General features: G+C 39.2%; 1 protein-coding gene across 3 annotated transcripts in view; it reads left to right on the top strand.

Annotated features, from left to right (window-relative positions):
• The window catches only part of Atp2b1 (ATPase plasma membrane Ca2+ transporting 1), a 105603-nt gene extending 85619 nt beyond the window's left edge, over nt 1–19984 (top strand). The window contains exons 13-22 of one of the 3 annotated variants that reach the window (XM_087902001.1): nt 4584–4763; nt 5355–5442; nt 5804–5910; nt 9147–9338; nt 9558–9771; nt 10161–10372; nt 11616–11723; nt 13462–13644; nt 14021–14107; nt 16732–19984. In XM_087902001.1, the coding sequence (XP_087758127.1) occupies nt 4584–4763; nt 5355–5442; nt 5804–5910; nt 9147–9338; nt 9558–9771; nt 10161–10372; nt 11616–11723; nt 13462–13644; nt 14021–14107; nt 16732–17043 (1683 nt within the window). In that variant the 3' untranslated portion in view covers nt 17044–19984. Of the gene's footprint in view, nt 1–4583; nt 4764–5354; nt 5443–5803; nt 5911–9146; nt 9339–9557; nt 9772–10160; nt 10373–11615; nt 11724–13461; nt 13645–14020; nt 14175–16731 lie in introns of all 3 variants that reach the window. The other 2 variants (XM_087902003.1, XM_087902002.1) reach the window with 2 other exon arrangements.
• Nucleotides 19985–26183: the final 6199 nt, after the last annotated feature.

Genomic DNA, 26183 nt, shown 5'->3' with positions numbered 1-26183 from the left:
GATTATCGGCCTAATCTAAAGCAGTAGCGTCCTTTTTATTGTTTTTTCTGCAACGTTCACATATAACTTCATTTAGTGCCTACCAGGTGGTTATATTATTAATTACTCTGATTTGACAGAGGAAAATATTGAGATATATGGTCTATGAACAATAGACGTACATTCAAATCCCAGCTCTAACTCTAAAAAGTTTAAAAGACCATTAAACTGTATTTCCCACTGCAGGGTTCAAATATGACTTAAAGGTTGATTAATTGTCTTGAGTCTCAGGGGATAAAAGCTAAAGAAGGTAATAGGAAGCCTTGGGAACATAGTTAGTACATCTAAGCAAAGAAGGAACAAAGCAAAAAATACTTTTGTTCAATACACTATCAAGTCATTTATTCAACCGTTAATACTGGACAACCTTCTGAGAACAGGAAATACTGACTTCAGTGAGCAAAATCATAAGAGAATGTATATTCTGGAAAAAAAAACCCATTAGTACCAGGATGGATGCCTGGAAAGGAATGGCTTTGTGCAGAATACTGATGCTCCCTGCTCTCATAACCCTTATATTTTACATGGGGAAAGGGCAGCTATGAGGATGAAAATGGAAATTTAACATTAAATAGACCTCTTGTGAGAACATCAGGGTTGTAAAGAATCTGCATAGGGTAATAAAATAAGGTAGTTGAGGAAGACTATATTAAGAATTTGAGCTGAAATGAAATATGGTGGGTCACTAAGAGCCAGGCATATAAATAGCCACAAGAACATTCCAGGCTGTGTTAGTCAGGATTCTCTAGGGGAACAAAACTTACAGAATGAATCTATATGTATATAGAAAGGACATTTATTAGACTGCTTACATGCAGGCTGTGGTCCAGCTAGTCCAACAATGGCTGTCTACCAGTAGAATAGTTTAGTAGTAGTTGTTCAGTTCACGGGGCTAGGAGTCAGTACACACCAAAATCCTGAAGTAGGCTCTAGTGCCAGTGAAGGAATGGACTTGCTGGTGAGAGGAGAGCAAGCAGGCAAAGGGAACAAGCTTCCTTCTTCCATGTTCTTTAGGTAGACTGCCAGCAGAAGGTGTGGCCGATTAGATGTAGATTTCTCACCTGAAAAGAGGTTTTCCCACTTTGAATGATTCAGTTAAGAAAGTAGCCCTCACTGTGACCCAGCTGCTTGGGCTTTAGTTAATTCAGATGTAGTCAGGTCGACAGCCAAGAACTGCCATTACACAGACAGACAGCAAAAGGTGCCGGGGACTGCAGGCAAGAAAATTGTATTGAGCTGTATGAAAATGGAAAGGAAGCCAGTGTGCTGATGAATGTAAAGAAGCAGGAGATGAGATTATCCATAGCTTAACTAGACCGTAAGGCCTCTCAGATTTTCTACAATGCCAATATTTACCATTCTTTGTATGCTAAAATACCATTTTTAAGACTAGAAAGAGACAAATAGAAGCAGAACACCCAGTGAAATTTTTAATCGGAGAAACTGGTAAAGGCTGAGAGCCAATTAGAAGCCTTACCAAGCAGGAGGAGCCAGTCTCTACCTTGCTTAACGTGATGGATGATAGAGGATATTTCCATGTCACAGAGTAAAACAAAGCAGTAGCTTGAGAGGTCAAGATAAATTCAGTTTGGGGTTTTGCAGTTACACGGGCTTATCTGGCATCCAGGTCAATGACGATTGTCAATCTTTGCTGATAGGAAAACCATTCAGAGTTCTGTACATTGACTTGCGGCTTAAATCTTATCTAATAGAATACTCAGGATAGCTGTAACTGTCAGAGAATCTTCAAGTTCTCTTAAGTCCTTTATATTCGGGCATTTTAGCTGGGGGAGAGCTTTCTTTAAAATACACTAATCGGCCTTTCTTCATGAAATAAGATGGGTGCACGGGGCAGATAGAATGAGGAAGTTTGAACCAGCTTACCTGATGTCTGACCGGTGCCATTCTGAGTCATGAGTCTTGATGGAGGCTACAGAACAAAGCAGGTTTCCTGGGAACGTGTACAAGACACGTCACCTTGCTTTAATACCCTGCTTGTAAAAATGGAGGCAGTTTTTAAGCTGCGGGTTAGAAATGCTTTCTGTTTAATAGGCAGAAAACAAGTACTAGTTTGTCATTACTAATCAACCTACTTAAGATATAATTCCTGGACCATCCCAATTTAAAGTGTGGTCTAATGGTTCTTCCTTCGCTTACTGGTAGTTATGCAGCTGTCATGGCGGTCAGTCACGATAGCTCCATAGTCACTAGTACTCATCCCCCACTATCCCCATCTCTCATCCTGTGGTGCCAGACCGGCATTTACCTGCTGTTTGTGCCTACATTTACGTCCCTAGAACTTAAAAAAAAAAAAACAAAAAAACAAAAAAACAAAATACTGTTCTTCTTAGCTCATTGTAATTAAATACTGACTGGCCTACATCTCACAATTCCCCTACCTTTTAAACTAAACCATGGTAACCAACATCCAATCTGCCCTTCATAAATACTGCTCCTACATAGTTTTAAACCAGTCCCAATCTCTGTACTGTCTTCCCCGTCTAAATGATCGTAGACGAGTTTCCAGTCAGAGATTTTGCTTAAGATGTCTGAGCTAAAATGTGTCTTGAGCTTGTATGAGATATCGGGAGGTATATTATATATAAACAATTGGCCAGTATTTTATAGATCAGGTCTTGATAAAAAAAAAATCGATAACCTAAGCATCACTGGACCTCATATGGTACCTGGCACCCAGTAAACATCAGCTACAGTGAGTGTGGAAAAGGCTCCCCTCCAGTGATGCAGATAACTAAGAGTTGGCAGCATGACAAAAATATAACAATGTAAACCTTTAAACTTAGATACATATTTAAGCTGTTTGTAATTATTTATGTGTTCCAAGACTATCAGATACCCTGCTATTTGTGCCAGCCTTGAAAAGCTTCCCTGTGGTAACTGTTTCTCCAGAAGCATTTAATTCAGAAGCACAGTGAATTCTAAGCTCTGTTTATTTGCCAGGTCCTTAAATGTGTAAATTAATAAAAAAAATTGCTTTGGTGATTTCAAGATAAAGTAAAAGTCCTGCCTTAGAAACAGACTTGCAGAGGACATGAAAAGACAAGTATCTATAATATGATGGGGTAGCCACTAATAGTGATATTTAATGGTAAGATGAAGGCCAAGTTTAGGTAGGTAGCTAATTCAGTGGAGCTGCAGAGAAGGGACGTTTAAAGTGGACTTGGAGTAGTCACAGGCAGGCAGCTCCCTCCTCTGCATGTGTATGTATGTGAAGTGGTAAACATTGAGAGATTACACACAAAAGAGTTTCTACTTTCTCTTGAATCCTGTCAGCATTAGGCTGTCTTCATTCTTCCATAAAAAACAAACCAGGCGGTCACTGAGTAACACTTTGATTAAGCTTTTTTTCTTGGGTGTGTCATTACCAGCATATCTTCCTCATCGCAGCTGGCTGCGTGGCCCCGAAGCCATTTTAATTCGCAGCCTCTGCTCTAGTAGGATCTGTGTGGATTTTCTGACTAGAGGACAGGAAAGGATTTTCTAGGCAACTACAGTAGCAGAAGCACACGCTGCCGGTCTATATGTAGTAGAGGAAAGTTTTAGTAAATCTAGACAACCTCTCCTGAGGCCATCTGTTCTCTTCAGTATCGAGAGCCCTGTGCTTTGTGTGTAAGAGCTGAGGAGTTGTCGGTGCGTATTTTTAACATGTGTTGCTATGGTAAAAAGAATTCTATCATACAGTCGATGAGACGTTTAAAGAAGTAACAGAGATAGGGATTGCAGTTAAAGCTGTTACAGTAAGCCCTAGGGATAGACCTGACTCAGGAGAAGTTTGAGAGAGAATCTGTAATGACGTGTTGGTCCTTAATGGAAGCATCAGGAGGAAATGAAAAGGGAATTAGAGTCGACTCCCAGATTAGTTTACAGAGCATACTATACACCAAATTGCGATGTCCAGTTTGTAGACAGAACCTTGACTAAAGCTTTCACAGTGCAAAGAAGGGTGTGAATTTTAAAGTTATTAGCTCAGAAATGGTTGGAATGTAGACAGAAGAACTACAACAGTGACTTTCAACTGCCCAACACTGCAGCCTGTGTAGGAAGTGTTATACAACCCAACCATAGGGTTATTTTTGTTGCTGTTTCATAACTTCAGCTTTGCTACTACTGTGAATTATTATACAAATATCTGATAGGCAGGATAGCTGATATTGACTCTCAGGTGGAGACTCACTGGGTTAGACGAAAGGGAAATAAGTGAGCCATCTGTAACTAAATGTCTTACTCAGGTATCCCCTAGACAGTAAGCCTGAGTCATTGAAAAACTACCACCTAAGAATCGCCTGATGGTTTCCAGGAAAGAAGCTTTTAATAGCATTGAGAAGTTAGTAGACAAAGTGAGGTTGGCAGCTGAAAATGACTGGCAGTAACAGAAAAGAAGACATTATTGAGTGAAGGAAGTTCGGACATCTTGAGATAAAGTTGTCAGTTGTGAGTTTGTGAGATCATATTTGTTCGGTGCTATGTTTTTGTTTGGAAATAATAATTTTCTGTCCTAATAATTTTTTTCTTGTGTAATTCAGGTACCCGAGGCAATAAAGAAATGTCAGAGAGCTGGAATTACTGTGCGCATGGTCACTGGTGACAATATTAATACTGCTCGGGCTATTGCTACCAAATGTGGTATTTTACACCCAGGGGAAGATTTCCTTTGCTTAGAAGGTAAAGATTTTAACCGAAGAATACGCAATGAAAAAGGAGAGGTAAGAATTTTTCCAAGTTTTAAATTGATAATGCTTATTGTATTTAGTAATTTCTTCAACCAGTACATACTGAATCTACATTCTTTGTTAGGCTCTCTGCATCAGTAATGCTGTTCAGAAGCAAAGCCGTCTTACAGTCTAGGAGTGGTTCTGAAGGGCTTACGTGTGACAGGAATGCTTTATGAAAGGAGTTACATAGATCTAGACTACTTGGTACACATAGTACTGCCGAGAGTTAGCAAGGTGGGCAGCCAGAGTGGATGTGAAGTGGAAGTTAGGAGGCCGTCTTCCTCAGAATTCTCATGCATTTTCATAGGTAGTAGGGGAATTTTTCAAGATTTGGCCTCAACTTCTTGTACATGAACCAGAGCCACCAAGTCAGCCTGTTGAAACAGATTGATGACTCCCTAATCAAGAATATTATTTCTTTGACCTAAGGCCCTGCCCAAGAATTGCAATTCTGAGACGTTCCAAGGAGTTTCTATTACTCTTTGGACCATGAGTAAAGAACCACTGATAAACATGGCAGCTATCTAATTTAGAATTGTAAGACTAGTTTTGGCACATTTTAACCTTGATAAAAATTTATAGATTGAGCAAGAAAGGATAGACAAGATTTGGCCAAAGCTTCGAGTACTCGCAAGATCATCTCCCACCGACAAACACACACTGGTTAAAGGTGAGTAAATTGTGTGGCTCTCTCACGGTTCTCAACACAGAAACTTGTTCTGCTTTCTTAAGCTAAAACAAACCCTGACTATTAAGTTGAGTCACAAATAGCATTTTGTAGTAAAATGTAGATATATTTTCTTCTGATATCTTGGGAAGGAAAGTTATGTTCACCTTCAATGATTAGTACTCCTAATATAGCCTTAGCTTCTAGAATTGATCTTTGCTTCGTAGCTAAGCAGTGTATATTTTTATATTTGTTTAAATGTGTTTTTAGCTTTGAGTCTCTGAAATGGACTAGTAAGGCTATTCCTCAGAATCACCTATTTATCCAAAGGATTTTACAGCACTGATATCTGCTTCTCTCTAAGGTATAATTGACAGCACTGTCTCAGAGCAACGCCAAGTAGTCGCTGTCACTGGCGATGGTACAAATGATGGCCCTGCACTAAAGAAAGCAGATGTTGGATTTGCCATGGTAGGTGCCTACTTACTCAAATATTTATATACAATTTGCTAGCTGGGTTGTCTGCTTGTTTGTTGCCAAAATTACTGCTGATTTTAAACCATGTTCCTCAAAATTAGTTTAAGAGATATAGGATAAGCCTAAGTGAGTTTATAAACATAACGGTTTTATATGCCAGCTTTATTAGATACTGTGAAGACTAGCTAGAAGATGATTTCTCTGGACAGCTGTTAACAATACACATTTGCTTTGTGCACTGAGGAATATTTAAACATTCATCAACTCATCTGACTCTTAACAATCACCTTCTTAAGCAAACTTGTAACAATGGTGACCTCACAACATTTGGATAACATCATTTTATATAGTCATACAGTCTCCTGTGTGTACAAAATAATGTTTCATTATGACATGATCACACATGCATATAACGTGCTTTGCTCATATTCACACATGACCGTTGCCCTCTTACTCTCCCCTCCCCCTCTTGCTAGTCCTTTACCATCCACAGTTTGCCCTTGTATTTTGATGCCTTTACATATTTTTTTTCAATCTAAATTCCACATATAAGACAGTTGCTTGGGAGGTGGGGGAGTTGCTTGTTCTTCATCTGAAGTGTTTTCTTTACTCTTTGTCTTATTTTTAGAAATTAATAGTCCATAATCCTAATTGTCAAAAACAGAATTTAACAAGAAAAACTATCTGAATATTTTTGTTTAATATACAGCCCAGTCTTTATTTTTTGCATTGGGCTAGAAAGTTGTACAAAAATCTCTTCTGAAGAGCTAATTGTTAACCTTAATGTGACTGTCCATGGCCATTGTAGAAATGCTAATTTTCTTAAGGGGTCCTAAATTTGCCTCCTTATCCTAAAGTATAAGAGACATTGAATTCTGACATAAAGCCTGACACTAAGGATTCAAGGTATGAAGATGTGTCTGTGCACAGGTGTGTACTGGCATAATCGTTCTCCGGTATTCTGTTGCTAAAATAGAGATTTACAAGAAAAGTCATGGTAGGGTCTAATTAAAAGAGGTAGAAGAAATATATAAATTTCCCCTCAAGCAAAAGCAAAGAATGCAAAGATTACAAGGACTCTCACCCTACCCTACGTCTAGACAGATGTATTGACATGAAATGTTGAAAACCTGTGGTAAGTTCCAGTCGTGGACTAGGGAGTGCTTAAGGATTCTGCCTTGTGCCCTTGTGCAAACGGCATCATTCCATTCAGGAACGTTACAATCACCAATTGTTGTACCTCAGCATTTAGCAGATTCTTACTACTGCTGTGGCCCTGACAGCTAACCAGGATGACAAAACTAGTTTCATAGAACATGTGATCCTTTTCCTCAAAACTTGGATGTAAGACAGATGTTCAGGTTAGCAAAACTTAACCAATATGAAAAAAATACAGTACATAGGATATGTTGGTAGTGGGTTTTACACAACGTAAACTAAATTTGCTTCCAAAGTAAAGAAAAGGAGTAAGTCTTTGGGTGATTTTGTCTTGTAACCATTTTTGCTAAAACTTGACATCTGATAAAGTACAAGTCAGTTTAGATATACGTGTGTGCATGTAGTCACACTGAGGAACTCACTAAAAACTGTTGTCTATTTTGATCCCAAGTTTCCAAACATAGAATTAAGTTTTCTCTGAATACCCACTTCCCTTTTATAACTGTCTCTTAAATTCATAAGGACTTATACAAAAGATTTGCATTTGCAGCCTCTAAGAATGGCTGAAGTTTAGTTCGAAGACTAAAAATTTAGTTACTTATAATTGAATATTTTGAGTGCAGCTCCATTTCCCCTTTTTAAAGTTTGGTATCAAATGCCCCTACCATGTGCCATTTCTTTCACCTTAGTTTTTGACTCCAAAAGGAAACAACTATTTTAGCTCTTTTCCCCCACATATATGGACCATATGATTCCGGAACTTAGACAACATACAAAGCATTGACTCCTGGCTTTTCCTCAAGGAAGGTGAGGACTCCACACTTAGCAGACCACCGGTGCTCCGTGTGCGTTCATGCTCGCCCTGCCCACCACTCCTCAGTGATATCCCGTCATCACTTAGGTTAGCCCAGTACTCAGTCTTTATTTCTACTATCAGTGCCGTTCCATCCTGAGCCACGTGAACTCCTTTTTTGTTAATCAATGTTTTCCATAATTTTTTAACATACTTAGCACACACTCATTCCCAGAGTCCCTTTGCAGTGACTCAGAGACAGTTGGTGATCTTAGCAGTTTTACTGTAGCAATCCCTCTGCCCCACCTCTTGACCTGCTGTAATCTGGCATTGGAGTGGAAGTGCCAGCTTGCCGTGGATGTGTGAATTTGAGAGAGCTCTGAGGATCTGCTTACCTTGTCCTGGGCAGTACAAGAGATAGATATTGCCTGTGACCTCTGGAGCTCATTGCTTCTGCCTGTTTTAAACTCTATACAAAATCACATGTATTGCGTCCATCTTTTGTTCAGAAGATTATCTATGATGTTTGTAGGTACAATTAACTTGTTTTTATTAACCCACAGTCTGTTCATCTGCACATTCTACTGTTGACAGTGTTGCTAGTCTGAGGCTTCTCATTGCTTCTTCAGTGTCTTCAGGTCTTCAAGAGCGCCTCTCATTTCATGTCTGTTTCTAAGTGTCCCCTGAAGCTGCAGGGCTGAGCCTCATAGGGATTCTATGATGGGGAGAAAAGTCGTCTCTGCTTTCCCTGCTGGTGGCTTAAGCAGATTCCTTCAGTCTCCTGAGCTGTTGGCCATTCATCATCTACTTCCAGCCCCTATAGTTTTCTTGCAAACATTTCTTTATTTCACCTTTAATCACTTTTAATATTTTCAAAATTTTTTAAATGTTTTAAATTTGAGAATTCATACATATGTATGGTGTATAATCATATCCACCTCCTCCATTTCACCCTTCCTGCTTCTCTAATTCCTCCAGCATGCCTCCTCCCAAGTTCAAGTCCTGTCTTTTCTGTTAGTGTGTTTAATAATCCTTCTGTATGACTTGGGAAGAGCCGTCCCTTTGTTTGCAACACTACTTACATTTTGCTTTTCATGCTTCTTTTTTATGTATGGTGTTGACTAAGCCTGGATATCTTTGTCAGTGGCATCCTAAGATTACAGTATTATCGTCTTTTAGCATAAATGTAATTATTTTTTATTAAGTATAATGGTGCACATTTGCATATGTACAAGTTATATTTTAAACATTTAGTCTAATTCACAGACTTTTTTAACAGGGCATTGCTGGAACTGATGTGGCTAAAGAAGCATCTGATATTATTCTCACAGATGACAACTTTACAAGCATTGTTAAAGCAGTTATGTGGGGCCGAAATGTCTATGACAGCATCTCAAAATTCCTTCAGTTCCAGCTTACTGTTAATGTAGTAGCAGTGATTGTTGCTTTCACGGGCGCTTGTATTACTCAAGTAGGTGACTGTTAATATTTATTTTAACACAAAAATTATATGATCTACCCTTTTAAAGTCCTTACGTATTTAAATAAGATGAAGCTTTATATTGTAGGTTAATTAACATAAAACGTAATCTGTTTTGTTCCTTAAGTCTTTGTAATCCTAAAGGCTTCCTGAAAGTCGCTGCCTTCCTGAACAGTTATGAATGTCTATTAGGAAGCCTGTCTTTTCTAGGACTCACCTCTTAAGGCGGTGCAGATGCTGTGGGTAAACCTCATCATGGACACACTGGCTTCCCTGGCCCTAGCAACGGAACCACCCACTGAGTCGCTCCTGCTCCGGAAGCCTTATGGCAGAAATAAGCCTCTCATCTCACGGACAATGATGAAGAATATTTTGGGTCATGCATTCTATCAGCTCGTAGTGGTTTTTACGCTCTTATTTGCTGGTAAGAGTTCAGTTCAGCTGTTTCCGTTGCACATTTCTGTCACTCAGCATGCCTTAGTATGGCAGAATTTTCACAAACCTCAATTCTGTTCCCAATTCCACGTATCTTAAGTTTTTACTTGTTTTTCCTGGTGCCCACTCTGTCTGGGGAGGTTGATGAGGTGGTGGGGAAGTAGAGTCTTGACCTTTATCCGGGCTCCACCACTCTTAGATCTGTGATCTTGACGTGTCTCCATGGTGCAGGGGTTTCCCTTTCCTCATCAACAGCACCAGATAATCCTGGCTGGGTCCAGTCCAGACCAAGACTGGCCAAGCTTTGTTGTCATGCACTTCATGAAACACATTGTGCTGTTTCACTGATAATTACAAAATGGTGATGCTTCATTTCAGGAGAGAAGTTTTTTGATATTGACAGTGGAAGGAATGCCCCTCTGCACGCTCCCCCCTCGGAACATTACACTATTGTGTTCAATACCTTTGTGCTGATGCAGCTTTTCAATGAAATAAATGCACGGAAAATTCATGGTGAAAGAAATGTTTTTGAAGGAATCTTTAATAATGCCATCTTCTGCACGATTGTTTTAGGCACCTTTGTGGTACAGGTGAGTAAGTAGAAAAGATAGTTTGGGATATATGAGACACATTCCTACAAACGGGTACTTCGTTCAGCAAATAGCCCAAGCTGTGAGGGAGCTTCCATGTACTGACTGTGATGTCTGCCCAGCTTCGTGTTGATTTAATATATAGTCTGGAGACTATGACAGCTTGCCCCAGCCTTCTGCCTCAGCAGACAGCTTCATTACTTTCAAATATAAAGTAAAGAATTACTTTTAATGAGACCAAATCAGCCAGTCACATAATTATTGGTTTTCCCTAGTACTTTTAATGCCTTCCTTTCACACCTCATTACACCAAAAAACTCTTTTAATTTAAAAAAAAAAACTAGAAACATTGAACATTTTCCTATTCCCTGTTTTCTTGATTTACAAGAGAAAAACTATTTCAGTTCTTCATTCCTTTATGAAAATCCAGACCTGATTACAAAATTAGCTGTAATAGTTTTATGATATAACCAATATATATAATATCAGTTATAATGCTAGCCTCCTAGCAAATTAGTGATGACTCTATCTGGACAAATAGACAAATATTCTTGACATTAAAAAGCAATGAAATTAACAAATAAATGCAAAGCATGAAATTTATAATGCTTTTTAAAGTATAAAAATGTAACAACTATTATGTACCAAAATTACTTTTCTTCTAATTTCAATATTTCACAGCTATTTACCTTATGTCAGAGAGAATTGTCAGACTCAGACAAAGGTGAATATTTTGTTGCTTAATATGCACTACTTCCAAGTGTACTGTTATATGTAGGACACTGCGGGTCAGGAAGGGATCATGAGAACTTTATGTCCGGATGTCATTGGACTTCCCTCTCCCGGGTGAACAGGCTAGAGAACTAGTGCACACTTCACAGCCTTGCCAGGTTGCTTTTCTCCTATTACAGAGGAGACATACATAGTTGTCTTAACATCCAAATGTCAACGAGGAGTGGCTGCTGTAGAGAAGAGAAAACACGGTGACATATTCTGTCTATATATGTCGCCATGACATGTGGTACTTCCCACAAAACGCATACTACCTCTCATGAAAGCTTACCAAAAAAATGTAGTTATCTGAGATAATACAGGAAAGAACATACAGGCATTCTTTCGGTCGTGTGATTTTTTTTTTATTTTTTAGTAAGCGTAATATATATACAGTATATATTTAAATTTGGGAGCAGAGATTTTATTTTAGTTGTCATTTAAATAAATTTACTTTTGATTATTCCTCCAGATAATAATTGTGCAGTTTGGTGGGAAACCATTCAGCTGCTCAGAACTTTCAATAGAACAGTGGCTGTGGTCAATATTCCTGGGAATGGGGACCTTACTCTGGGGCCAGGTAAAAATCTCACTGTTTTTGTTAAAACCTAAAGTTATTCTTTTTTACTCTTTGAACCATTTCTGTTACTTATTCTAGTTACCACTTGAGTCACAAAATGGAATTGTGGATTACATGGGATTTGTCCCTTTCCAAAGTAGCTGTTCTGAGGTGGTTCTTGTTTATTGTGCTCATTGGTCTTTTACTCATTTCTACGGTTTTAGAGCAAGTTGCTACAGTTGCAGACACGGCACATAGATGACTGGGTAGGATGGTAATGCCTGGGTCTTTTCCACCTGATTTTGTATTTTCAGAATAAACATACTTCATTACTTTGGTATAGAATTTAATATTTTTAAAGGCCTGAGAGAAATTTTGAGTCTTACATAGTAAACAGTTTCTTAAAATCACGGGTGTCTGAAAAATAGAGCCACAAAATGGTTTTTTAAGGCCTTGAAATCATTTTAACAGTTGTCTGTAAATGAAGGTGCCGGAAAAGCATGATCCACCTCAGCTGTACTGAGCGCCGTTTTTCTTGCAGTTAGTTGCACGCCATTCCTCTTTTAAAGACGAGTGGTAGTGACCTGGGCCAGCGCTCACCTCCTGGCTGTTGTCACTAGTGTCAGGCCAGCTGCTGGAGAGTCAGTGCTGACATGTCCGCGAACACAGGGTGGTGTGCTACCGTATATAACGTGTGTGAGCTCATTCATTGTCATTCTGCAGATCCAGCCAAGCTCAGGTTTTATCTTTTTTCTTAGTTGTGTTTTTCTGGGTTCTAAGTTGTTTTTGTTACCTTAAAACTCTCTTTCTTGGTGACCCCTTAATGGTCCACATTTCTTTCTAATTATTTCACAGTGTTCTCTGATAGGCAGAGCACAAGTCTACAACCTAAAAAATCTGCCTAATTACAAGAAGAAAATCTCAGTGTTGCACACACACACAGCCAGCAGCAGCAGACTTATGTTGATTTTGTCTGTTCATTTTAAGTGTGATTCTAAAAATAAAATAAAACCTGACTTAGTGCCTCAGAGACCTGGAATCTTAACCATTTCATGTGCAAATCGCTTCACAAATCTGATCCTGTTTTACCCCTGTGAACGTAGATGGCAGGAGTAGAAGTTCTCCGGGCTATTCTGGTCTGAAGGCAGCTTGGTTTCCCCTTGGTAAACTAACTCTACTTCATAGGTATTACCTGTTAACGCTCATGATAACCTGTACTGTTGATGTTTCTGATGGTGTTTTTTTCTGGAGGCATCTATTGCTATATGTTGCTGTTACCAATCAGTGTTGACTTAATTTAGATAGCTAAATTTTATAAAAATAGTTAACTGAACTACTTCAGTATGACCTTCAAGATTTTTCTGAATTCTCATATTCTTTTACTTGTGAATTTTTATAGCAATAATGGATTATAAGCTTGGTTTGTACGCAGTAAGACCACATACCATGTCATCTTGTTTGAAGTAAATGTAATTAACATGAGTTCAGGTGGAGACTGTGTACATGTAGACACAGTAACACATGGTTGTACAATTTAGCATCATGAATGTCTACATTAAAATATGAGAAATACCATCATCTTCACTTCTATTCAGAAAACATTTTGTTTTGTAAACTTGTCTTTTTTATAAGTGAATAATTTTTTGTTCTGAGGAAGTCACCAGCAAGACATTGCTTCATTGGTTTAAAAAAAAAAGAAAGAAAGTGGATACTCCTGCAATTTTTAATAATACCTTGAGTTCTTTCCCCTGTGTTATAGCTTATTTCAACAATTCCAACTAGCCGTTTAAAATTCCTAAAAGAAGCTGGTCATGGAACACAAAAGGAAGAAATACCTGAGGAGGAATTAGCAGAGGATGTTGAAGAGATTGATCATGCCGAAAGGGAATTGCGGCGTGGCCAGATCTTGTGGTTTAGAGGTCTGAACAGAATCCAAACACAGGTATGGGTCTGGTAGCGAGGTAGGAAAGCAGAAGGGAGTAATGGTTTTTATCTGGGGAGCAGTCCAGACCACCTGTGCTTTGTAACTGCCTTTCTAGCCTTCCCAACCTTCACAATTTATTCTTTTGAAAAATACTACTGATGGCTGAACTGAGCGAAACTTTAACTGATTATGAAAGAATGTCTCTTAAATGCCCCGAGCTTTTTTTCCTAGCTTTTATTTTCCCCTTTCATCTCAAAATGCTACTCTTGCCTATTTACCTGCTCTGTAAAAGTGCCTTTTTCTTTACATTTTAAATGTTGGTAGATGGAACGGTCCTTTCTCTTGTTCTCTCTCTCTTGCTGAGCACGCTGTCACAATCTCTGATTCCTTGCAGATGGATGTAGTGAATGCTTTCCAGAGTGGAACTTCCATTCAGGGGGCTCTAAGGCGACAACCCTCCATCGCCAGCCAGCATCATGATGTAACAAATATTTCTACCCCTACACATGTAGTGTTTTCCTCTTCTACTGCTTCTACTACTGTGGGGTGTGAGTGTGTGTTCCTAAGTGCATGAAATTAACATTTCCTACTTCACACACCTAACGTTTCTCATTTTCTCCTTAATGTTTAAATTCATTGTTCAGGCTTTTCATAAAGCTTTCTTTTCGTAAAGTGGATTGAGACCTCAAGTGTTGCCATTGTTGTTGTTTGATTTCTTAGAGGGTTGGATAAGAGGCGGAACAATTGCAGCCAAAGATTAGACCTGAAATCTGGGAGCTTGTCTCTGTGCTAACTTATAATTCATATGGGAAATAAAATTGTAGTTTAGCACTTACAAAACTACTATAAATTTTTGAGTATATGCCTTTAAGTATATGCATACTGCATGGTTCCCAGAAGCATGTGATTTGAAACTGAGCTAAGAGAACTGGAAAATTACATTTATAACGCTAAAGAATGAATTTAGCATTTCAACTTTAATATTGTTCTGTTGAGAAGGTAACTTAGTAGCATGAAGTAAAATTCGCGTAAACAGCCAGTTGCTTGCTTTCCTGACTTGAGCTTTGTTTGCCTGTTCTGTGTGTTTTTATAAGAAGGGGCCCTTGAATAAGCTGTACTGTTTATATTGATTGATTTCTTGGGCTCTTCCCGTTTGTACATCAGTTCAGCTTAAAAATGCATCATAGGTAGTATTCTTCTGCTACAAACAAAATTGACAGTGTATTCACTGCTGTTGGTCTGTCAAATTGAAAGAGAAACGCATGAATAAAGCAGGATTATTATAAAGTAGCATAATAAAGTCACATGATAATATGGTTTCATGTGTTGGCATGGCCCGGCTTCTCAGCATCAGGCTTCAAAGTTGTTGGAAACATAGACTGTCTGGGATCTGTCTTTTCCCAGGATCCCCAGTTGGTGCACGTGCACATTAGTGTCTGCGGGTCCTGGGTGATAGTTTATGCTAATACTGCATCACACTCTATAACAGCCCCGTGAAGTGTAAGGACCACACTGTTAAGGAATCCATTTGATTACAGTTCCTCATCGTCTAGTCAACGGAAAACTAAAACTCATTTTTATCTCTTTGTTTTCTGTGTAAAGGCCCAAGTTAATTTAGATCAGTGGTTCTCAACCTTCCTAATGCTGTTACCCTTTAATATAGTTCCTCATATTGTGGTGATCCCCCAACCATAAAATTATTTTTTATTTCTACTTTATAACTGCAGTTTTGCTACTGTTAATGAATCATGATGTAAATATCTGATATGCAGGGTATCTTATATGCAACACTGCCCCTCCCAAAGATGTTACAGCCCAAAGGTTGAGAACCGCTCATTTAGACTACTAACACAGCTTACAGATGGGGGTGCTAAGTCCAGAAAGACAAACAGGAGGAAGGATAGGGTCACCTAAAGGGGCATATGACCCAAAATATACATTAAAATGTCTTAATCATCATTTTGCTGTTGAGATCATTTTAGTGATGACTGTTTTCTTCTAGAATGTTGCTGTCACTTAACTTCTCTTAATTTTATGAGTAAATGGTGCCTTCATTCTTAAAATTACTAGAGTTGACAAAAAAGTGAACATTTTTATGTTATCAAAATATATTTGAACTGAACAGATTTCTCTTAAAAAAAATTTCTGAATGACTCTGGTTTGTTGAACCCTATTGTCAGCACTACAGTGACTTTTTATGTTTGTCCTTTAATCTAGTTTCTTGTATCCAGCAGACACCCAAAAAGATAGGTGAATTGCTAGTCCGTAAGTCTAAATAGTTAATAGAAAACTTTGGAGCTTTGTGTCTCTCCCTTGGAGAATTTTTCAGAGTCCCAGAGAGGGAGGGGTGTGTGTGTGTATGCGTGTATGCTTGTGTGCACATATGAGTGCATGTGTGTGTGTGTGTGTGTGTGTTTGAAATCTGTTCTTTTTAGCAAACTCTAGTAATCAAGATGTACTCTCTCGTACAGAAATTCACTAACACATGTGTAGAAAAAAATGGCATATACTCAAATATTTATAGCTGTTTATAGTAGCATTTTATAGATACATATTTGGGTTTGTCTTTATTCTTAACTTTTAATTAAGGAAGTAGTGGGGCAGGTGTGAATTCATTGTGGCATTCAGCTTATATTTGCTTGGCTTTTTCATAGTTGGTGACACCCTGACTCCTAGCATGATAAATAGTAACCCTTTGTGCTTGACTTTGTTTAGCTTATTTGAGTTGTTTTGAGAAATACGTTCTTTTTGATTTAAAGATAATTCAACTAAGCTTGTGTATGGCTAAGTTCTCATTTTGTTTTTTGTTTTTGTCGTCTTAGGGAAAAAACATCCTACACAATGGCTATTAAATTTTTAGCCAGTGACAATTAAAATTTTAGTTTTCCTTTGAATGTATACCTCTTAGAGTATGTGGTTTTGTTGTTCTGTAGTGTCCTACTAAAATATTCATTTTTTTACAGTGTATTGCAAGTTCCACTGCATTACATGCAAATATGATTCACTCATACCTAGCTGTTTGTGGATTCAAACTCATAAGTGAACCATTGCTGTAGTTAAGCCACTGGTGTTCTGACATCTTTCTGTGTTTTCTGCTGTTCACAGATTCGAGTGGTGAATGCATTTCGTAGTTCTTTATATGAAGGGTTAGAAAAGCCAGAATCAAGAAGTTCAATCCACAACTTTATGACACACCCTGAGTTTAGGATAGAAGATTCAGAGCCTCACATCCCCCTTATTGATGACACTGATGCTGAAGATGATGCTCCTACAAAACGCAACTCCAGCCCTCCGCCCTCTCCTAACAAAAATAACAATGCTGTTGACAGCGGAATTCACCTTACAATAGAAATGAACAAGTCTGCTACCTCTTCATCCCCAGGAAGCCCACTACATAGTTTGGAAACGTCACTCTGATTGTAAGCTGAATGTTAACACACTAGCTGCATTGTAAAGAAACAAATTGAAACTGAGTCTTTTCACATATTGTGACGGACAAGATAGTAGTCTTGTCTTTGGACTTCAACAGAAGACACACTTGTACGAATGTAGATTTATTTTTTTAAAAAAAAAAAGCAAAGCTTTCTGCCAGACTGAGGGTGCTTTTTGGGGGGTGGGAGAAATGAACTGACAGATAAACAACGGCATAAGTGACCTGTGGATCATCATTGGTACCCAGAATGGTCCCGACGGTGTATTAGCAGGGCTGTGGTTTATCTCAGTGTCCCTGATGGGAGAGAGGGAGGAGTGAAGCTGGGCGAGACAGAGAGCCCTGGATCATTGAATGAATACTTTAATTTCTGCTGTTGGCTGTTAATAATTTGGATTATTTATGTTTATAAATGATACAGATCTGTTTACAAGGTTTGTAGATACTTTTTTTGTTCTTCATAGATGGGAAGCTTCCTTATAACTAATGCAGAGAAAAATTAGTCCTTCAAATACTGCTGTATTTTCAGGAAATAAAAAAGGGGTGTTTCTATTGAAACTGTACTAAATTTTTGCCTACAATTTATCTTGTTAAATATTGTAGATAAATTGCTAATACTAATAGCCAAATAGATAACACTAATGCTTTGTTTAAAAAACAAAAAACAAAAAAAGAAAACAAAACAAGACAAAAAACAAAAAAACACGAGCAGTGGTGTGCTGATGACGTTACGGATCTGTCCTAATGAGTTTCTTAAAGACATTTACTACTTAATGGTTTTGAAAGAACTGTTTCATTTTTAAATTTTTTGAAAACTTGCTAATAACCTTTTGTTCAGAATTTAGTAGATTGTTTATTGCGGGACATCAAATACACAATGAAAGATGCTTGAAATGCTTTTGTTATTTCAGGCAAATCAAATTAAACTATAAAACTACAAGAGAACCTTTAGTCCTTTTTATTTTTGTCTAAATATGTTAGTTCAGTGATGTCTTGGTGAACTGTGAGTGAACTATATTGATTTTTTCTAATAACTCCTTAGAGACCTGCATACAGCGTAGAGGGCTGTTGGCATTTTGAAAAAGGTTAATAGGTAGAAGCATACATGTTTTCCTTTTTGTTTTTGAAACTTGTTTGTAAACATAAACGAATATGCCCTTTTATTAAATAACTACACAGCGATGGTTTTAAGACAGCTCAGCTCCTATCCTTAGTTCTGCATAGGTGATGCATCGGTCTGTTCCCTTTCACCACAATTGGAATAAATTTCAAGCTGGTAACAGCCCCACGAAGTTCTGTTTGAATTCTTTATTGGTCACCTCATCGAGTCAGGGTGAGACAGCACAGTTTGCCACCTAACATATTCTTCACAGAACTTAGTTTTCCCCAAAATAGTATCACCATTTTATAAAAAGTAATGACTACCATTGTCTCTGATACATTTGTTTTTATTAAGTGGCCAAATAACTGATGAGGTAAAAGGAGATAATACATGAAAACATGGGGAAAGCTTCTAAACATGATATTTGTAGATTGATGATTAACCATGTGTTGAAATGCCCATCCCTGAGTCAATTGAATTTCTGGGCTCTCTGCTTTTTCCCTGTCTACCTTCTTCCTTTCTTTGCCCCTTGTCTTCACCCTTTAGAAACTGGTATTGTTTCAGGGCGCAGATTTCACCAGATAAACAATCCTCAGGCTGATAAAGTTTACGAGGACTACTACATCCAAGAATGCTGACCCAGCAAAGAAACATGGTTGACGGTGCTTGATATTTTTTTGGTGGGTGGGAGGAATCTTTTCTCTCCATCAGTTGCCTGCAGTAATCCTCTGCAAGTCTTAGAAACATATGGGCTCTGTCGCATTTATCATTGTACATTTCCGCATCAGGTATTTGTAGTTACTCATACTGTAAAAAGGTAGCATGATATAAGCTGGGAAGCATATTTAGACCAGGAGTCCAGAATGGCCTCCTAGTCTTGATTTTGCCATTAATGTGCTGCATGATCTTGGGGAATTACTCACCCTGAAAGAGGGTGGGGGACTAGACTCCTCTTGAAGAACCCTTTCAACTCTAAAAATTGACCCTATCCACTGAAGAAGCCTGCAAGGCATAGGGAATAGAGAAAAGGGAAATGTTTTCAGTTTTCTTTTTTATTTTGGTTATGCTTAACTAGGAATGTAATTACCAAACGATCCAGACATGCATGTGCTTTGGAGGGTTTGTGTTGAGCTTTTCCGGTCTTCATTTTTCAACTCAAGGCAATGGCTTTTTACACCACCTCCAATCCATAAACGGGTCTTATAGGGCATCCATGAAGTAATAGCAAGACATTGAGACACTGTAATTTCTACCAGAAATTTCCAGAACATTATGTAAGTAAAGAAAAGAAATACAAGCAAGCTGTTAAAGATCTTGGATCCCATTATATGGAGTGTATAGCTAAATCAACATCTGTAATTCACATTTTATCTTTTATCCTCTAACAGAAGAGAAAAAAAAACTTGTTTAATTTTGCATCCCAAATGTTTTTAATCTTTGTATATTTTTTAAAAATCCTTTTCTCCTCATCATTGCCGTTTTTGTGGTTGTAAATAGATAGACTTGCCGCACTTTGAAGCCGAGTTACTCCTTGTCATCTTACAGATATGTGATATGGTCATTTTCATAACAGATATCAGTTTTGAACCAAGAAATGGTGATTTGTTTATAAGAAAAAAAAAAAACCTGGCTTCATTTCTGTGAAATTGCTCTTTGAAAATTTCATTTCCACGTGTTAGCCAACTGAGATACTACCATGATGGTGTTGATTTCCTTTGATGATGCTTACCATCTCTCTTAGCCACTGAGCCTTTTATTATTTGTCTATTTGTAAAGTTTATTTGTCTTAACTCATTTAATAAATATACTGTTTATCTGTTTCTGAATGGGGACTGAACTTTTTGAACATTGGAATGATGTGAACATCATATTTTGGCATTCCTTTTTTCTACTTGAGATTTTTTTAATCTACATAGTGAAAATTCTACAATATACTTGGAATGTTATGACCGATGCAGTGACTCAGTGTTCTCGTGTACTTGGTCTCGCCTCTGGAAGTAAAATGTCTACGGTGCCCCCTTCCCCACCCAGTGTCAGCGCTCAATGCAGCATCGTTTCTGCAGTCCAGGGATGGCGTTGTTTTGGTTTGGAACAATGTGTTCCGTATTATTAAGAAAGTTCATTAAACAATCCAGGCTTTTCAATAAGTTACCTTAACTCTGATGAAAAATTCATAACAGTGAAATTTGTACTTAATGATTTTTATAATAAATTATTACCGTAAGTTCACAGGAAAATGGTGAACCAGCAAAATAATTATGGATGCTGTATTTTGATAGCACAAATTATTAAATCGTTAACTATAAGTAATACACAACATGAAAGATATTTTCCATCTTGTCAGATTGGAAAGTGTCAGAATTGAGTGTTTAATTGTGTTCTATTTATAAAGTGAAAGGGGAGTTTCTTTACCCTTCATTTCTTAGCATTTTCCCCCAAAGCTTCAAATAACTCCGGTTTCCTTTCTTTCCCTCCCTCCCTTCCTATTTCTTTCTTTTTTCAAGACAGGGTTTCTCTGTGTAGTCCTAGCTGTCCTGGAACTCACACTGTAGACCAGGCTGGCGAGATCCACCTGCCTCTGCCAGCAGCCAGCATGAACTCAGTTTCATATAGCTGTTTGTCTCTGCAAGCTGGGATGCTTTAGAGTCCTTCTGCCCTGACTGCATAGCAACCTTCTCCTCTTTCAATTCTTACGCATGGATAAGTCTGTGTTTGTGCTGGTATACTGCATCCATCCAGAGTCAACAAGGAAATTATCTTCATCCAAATCACTTATTTTTCAACAGATTAGCGGCTTTTCCCCCTAAGCTCTCAGTCTGTTTACTGTATGCTTTTACAATGAGAATTACTTATTTTTCATTTTCCATATTTGTATAAAAAACTTAAAATCAAATATAGTGCACACAGGCTGGTTTAATCTGTTTTTTCTAAGTTCAAATTGTCATTATCGAACAGTACATTAATGGCTCCAGAATGGGGACATAAAGCTAATGTGTGTGTTTATACAGTGTCGGTGCCTGGCACAGTTTCCTTTAGCAGAACTGCCCTGTAAATACTACTTAAGTCATTAACATGCACATCTGGGTTTGGGTTCAGCTCAGGACGAAGCTTCTTGTTGACATCAAGGCTTAAAGGTCATATTTTTTTCCATATTACCAATAAGTTATTGACTCATTAGTAATTATGCAGCATTCTAATATGCCAAGCATTTTATATGGCCTATGGAAATAATAACCCTGTGAATTCCCATTGTACATATAGAAAAACTGAGACTTAGGAAGTTTCAATCTCTTGTTTTGGATCATGTGTTGGAACCAGGATTCACACTAGAGACAGCTTTAGAGAGCCCCAGCTGGTAGCCCCTGAGCCAGAATCAGTATCAAGGAAACTACACTTAAGTCTTCTGCTGCCTTCACTGATGCTCCCAAGATCCCTCCCTAGACAAGACTCAAAGGCCGAAGTGGGGAGTAGCTTCTTGGGATGTAAGTAGCCTAGACTTTCCTCACAAGCTGCCTCTTGCCAAAGGATCAGGGGAAGACAAGACAGTGGTGTTCATACCATACTTGGGTTAGGATTTCTAAGGTGTTCTGTAAGTTTCCTAGAGAGCGTTCACAGGCCATCGCTCACACTAATGTGGGGTGAAATCTGTCACATTAATGAGATGAGGGCACTTTTCTCTGAAGTTAGTAAACTTTAGGTGGTTCATTGGCAGAGAAAGTAGACCTCCAGACTAGAAGGCTCTGCTTTTGCACTGTTGACACTGCTGTTGCCCTGTCTTACATACTCTGAAAATCTCCTAGCTCTGTTTGATCCCATCCACCCCTCATCCTCCCTGAGTTATTTTGTGCTTCGGTGGTATTTTCCTTGTTGAAAGTTCTTACTGCTTCAGTATTTCTCCAAGGGAAGTGACACTGTTGCACATTAGGTTCTGGCGATACAACCTTAAGTAAGTGACGGTCCTTTTTGACTGCCGTCTTGGTTCCATCTGTGTTGATGCAGTTTGTGAGTACTCCATCCCGTTGCTTTATAAAAATGAGATGCTGCTTGCTGGCATCTGTGGTCATCGGGGTACCTTCATGGAGATAAAGGATGTGAAAAGTATTTTTGTTTTAAATAAGACTGCTTTTCAAATCACCAGTCTTTAGGACATATCTTAATGAATAGCCGGAGGGTGAAGACAGAGAAGGGGGGGGCACTAAGACCTGAAGAATATGACATTCAAAATTCAAGTTAAGATCCTTTTCATCATATGCCTGCTCCGAGGGGAATTCGTAGTGTGTCGGAAGGTCTTTCATGTTTCATTTTCCTGCTGTTGCCTTGGGGGTACAACTTCGCTCCTGTGCGGGCAGGGGTCTTCAAACAGCACAGCCACTCCGATTCTGAGGAGTCCGATCCCGCCATCATCTCGAATCACTGCCTGGGAATTAGCCCCCGCCTTCCTTCCTGTTAAATTAGCTAGTATCTGCTTGTATGTGTTTTGTTGTTGTCCACAATCTGATCTCCAGGCATTTGTTTGACAAATATTAGGAACCCGTGAGAAAGAATTCATACCTTTTTGACCCTAATGTGACCTAAGTCAGATGATAGGGGGAGGAAGTCACAGAGGTCGTCACAGTGGAGTAACAGTGGAGCAAAGACAAAAAGAGCCACCTACTACATTTAGCAGGAAGTAGAGACTCTTCCACACAGAATCTAGTAGCTAGGTGCTTGTCGACTTAGAGGACCAAAATGATGTGATCAGTGTAGCTGGAACGGGTGGGCCAGTAGGAGAGTGGTTTTGAAACTTAAGTAGTAGGGGACCACTTACCTGACTTTAGTATTAACAAGCTTGATGAGAACCTTGGCTCTCCGTCTGAGAGAAACCAGAAGGCCCTGGACAGAGGAGAAGCAGCCTGGATTTTGAAGGATGATGACTGTTGATGGATGTGGTTGGATGCTCAGAAGCCAGTTAGTCAGATTACCGTAGCAGATCTGCTCTTTGGTGCTCCCTACCTCTTTACAGCTGCATGTGTCTGGAGCCAGGCTGATTTACATTTGTCCTGCCCAAGACTGGTACCATTTTTTTTTAAGCATCTCACCTCTTTCTCATTTGCTTCAGCCTGTATGGATGCTTCCCTATGGATGACCTTCATAGTCATTGGTTTTTATTATAGAAACAAACAAAGATGGTCATTCTCAGCTCTCAAGTCTGATGTCGTAGTGTGTCCTCCAACCCACCCTTTGTTTAGCTTGGTTGGTGAAAGCCCCTTTGCCCCTGCTGGTCATATTTATCTATGGCATGGCTGCCATCTGTGTCTCTCACCTTTGCCTACTAAACTTTGTTGACGTCATCTTTACAATGTATTTGAGTTGGCTCCCTCATCCTATCCTGTCATTGACTTGGAGGTCAAGAGGGCTTTGCCTCCTTGATTTCCACAACTGTGGTGCCTAAACCTGAACTACCTTACTTCATACCTCTTTACAGCATAGTCGTGGTCTCGCTAGAAATGAAACTCAGCTTGTTTTCTGACTGATGCTCGAGGCAACCTTTTGTCTTCTATTATTTTCAGGTCCAATTCTCTTTGCGCGGATCCTAGATCTTTATGTATTCCTTCAACCAAGAGTCAAGCCCTCATCTGTCTGACTCTGATTCACACTGCCTTATTCCCTGGAAGCCTGTAGCATTTTGCTGGCGGGCTGTGGTCTTCACATTTCAGCGTCTGCTGCTCGTTCTTACTGTGTTGTTAGGCTTCAGTCCAAAGCACGATTTTACATCTGTCTGCATTAAACCGCATTAAGATTTGCTACTTTACTGAAACCACTGCTTTTTCTGGAAAAAAAAAAAACTAAAAGGCACAAGCAAGAAAGATCTGCAAACCTTTGCCCAGTTTTTTGTAAACCCTATCTACCAGGCTGCTGATTAAGCCAATAATTGAAGATCACCTTGTTAAGTATCCCATTATGTTATATGCCATTGAATCCAACAGATAATGATTAATTGAAATGCTATCAGCTGCTGTTTCTTTTACCTCTTCATTAGTTTCAAGTCCTTTTTTTGTTACTATCCCTATTTTCAGTTATTGTCCTTATCCCTCGTATCTGCAGTCCTACCCTGTCTCCCAAAATTCACCATTATCATGAGTTTTCCCAAATTCCCTTTTCAAGAAATAGTTAAGTGACCGCCCCCGTCTCCCAAGAAGCTTTGGCTTGCCCTTACCTCCAAGCTCTCAGCTGTTCCCTAGCCCTTTCTCTGCTGGGAACAATTTGTTGTTCATGTGTTCTCCCGGCACCCCTGAACTCTTCTCTAAACTCCATCCTTTCTTGTGCCCTTTTGCACTTGATATCTCTTTGCAATGCATGTGCCACCCTGCCTCCATCCTTCATACAACAACTACAAGGGACAAATGGTCCCAAGGGAGTGTTTTCACTAGGTGTGGTAGCACTCACCTGAGGGTCTGAGGCAGGAGACTGATAAATTCTCAGCTAGCCTGACAAACACAACAAGGCCCTCCCAGAAAAGTAAAGACTGGGAAAGTGTCCCAGTAGTAGGGCTCGTTTGTAACCCCATGGATTTGGTCCCCAGCATCACTCAAAAGAGAAGCATCATTGGGGGAGAGTCAGCCTTCTGGGCAAGGATGCTGAGGCTCTCTGGAGCAAGGGGTAGAAAGAGGCAGCATTATGTGAGAAGAGCATTTACCTGGCACTCTACAGACCTGGTTCTGGTCTCAACTCTCCTTGCTCTGACAGCGGTTTGAGTCCCCAATTTACTCAGCAGAAACACAGTCCAGCCCCCGCTCTTTGAAGGTCACAGGAAGTGGGAGACATACAAATGCTTTGATGCTTCTAAGGAAAGTGCAGAATGGTGCTGTGGTCTACGAGTTCAGCAGCAACAGAGCCCTGTAAGAATCTGTTCCTGCCTCCCTCGATTTAAAGAGTTTGTGATACAAAGAATTTGCAAATCCCATCTGAGCCATAAATCAAGGAGATTCGTCAGAGAAATGATAGTACTTGCTTCCATTTTCACCTTGGTGTGTACTCGGTCAACGATAGAAACCTTTTTTTCTTTAAGGGCGTAGCTTATGTTGCACATTGGGCAAGTGGAGGTCCAACAAATGTGCAGTAACCCAGGCAGGTCTTAGCATTTATCACATAGCTGAGTACCACTCGACGCTCTGATGTGTCAGGTCAGTTGCCTTTAATTACCTTGTCCCTAGTCGTATCTTTATTCCCATATCGATGATCAAGTACGGCAGTATCCCTAAACTTTTAAGTGAATGCCGGGAAGGAGCGTTTCAATGTTGATACTGACTCCACCTCCAATGGTCAACAGTGTGACCCAAACATTTGGCAACATTTTTTTTAAGTTCCCAAATGATTGAAATGTGCAGCAAAAGTTTGAGAACTCGGAGACTCTGAGAATGGCAGTCCCGGAATGTAGGAACAAGCCCAGAATGGTGAGTGCCAGAAATGCAGTTTGCTCACTTAAGATGCCTTAAAAAAAGAAGAGGAAAAAATGGAAGCATCTCTAGTGCTCTTTTAAAAAGTACAGAGGGAAGAAACATAGGTCATGAAACTTAGCTGCTTTCACTTAACAGCGCTTATAAACTAACCCGAAATCTGTTTTGGGGGGAAATATACTAATAGCAAGTTTAAAATCTCTCAAATACAAGTAATTTTAAAATCGGTTGATTACATGAAAAACAAAACACTTCCTTGCTTCTAAAATCCAGGTCCATGTTTAAAGCTGCATTTGGGCTGAGGAAATGACTCGGCAGTTTCTGAGCATGTGAGGCTTTTCCAGGGGACCTGAGTTTTGATTTCTAGCACTCAAATCAGACAGCGTGATCACCTGTATCTCCGGCTCCAGGGAGGTCTGACACCTCTAGCCTTTTTGGACCCCTGTGTGCGCACGCTCGTTCTCTCTCGCTCTCTCTTTCTCTCTCTCACACACACGCACACACATTTAAAAATAGTAAGCAATAAATCTTAAAAGATGTAGTCTAAAGCAATCTACTATTTCTGAAGTTGGCTCCTACAGCGTTTCCC

The sequence above is a fragment of the Myodes glareolus genome, chromosome 26 (genome assembly GCF_982192425.1).
Source record: "Myodes glareolus chromosome 26, mMyoGla1.1, whole genome shotgun sequence".
Classification (NCBI taxonomy): Eukaryota; Metazoa; Chordata; class Mammalia; order Rodentia; family Cricetidae; genus Myodes; species Myodes glareolus.
Note: the sequence above shows the minus strand (reverse complement) of the source record. Positions and strands in the feature narration are given on the sequence as shown.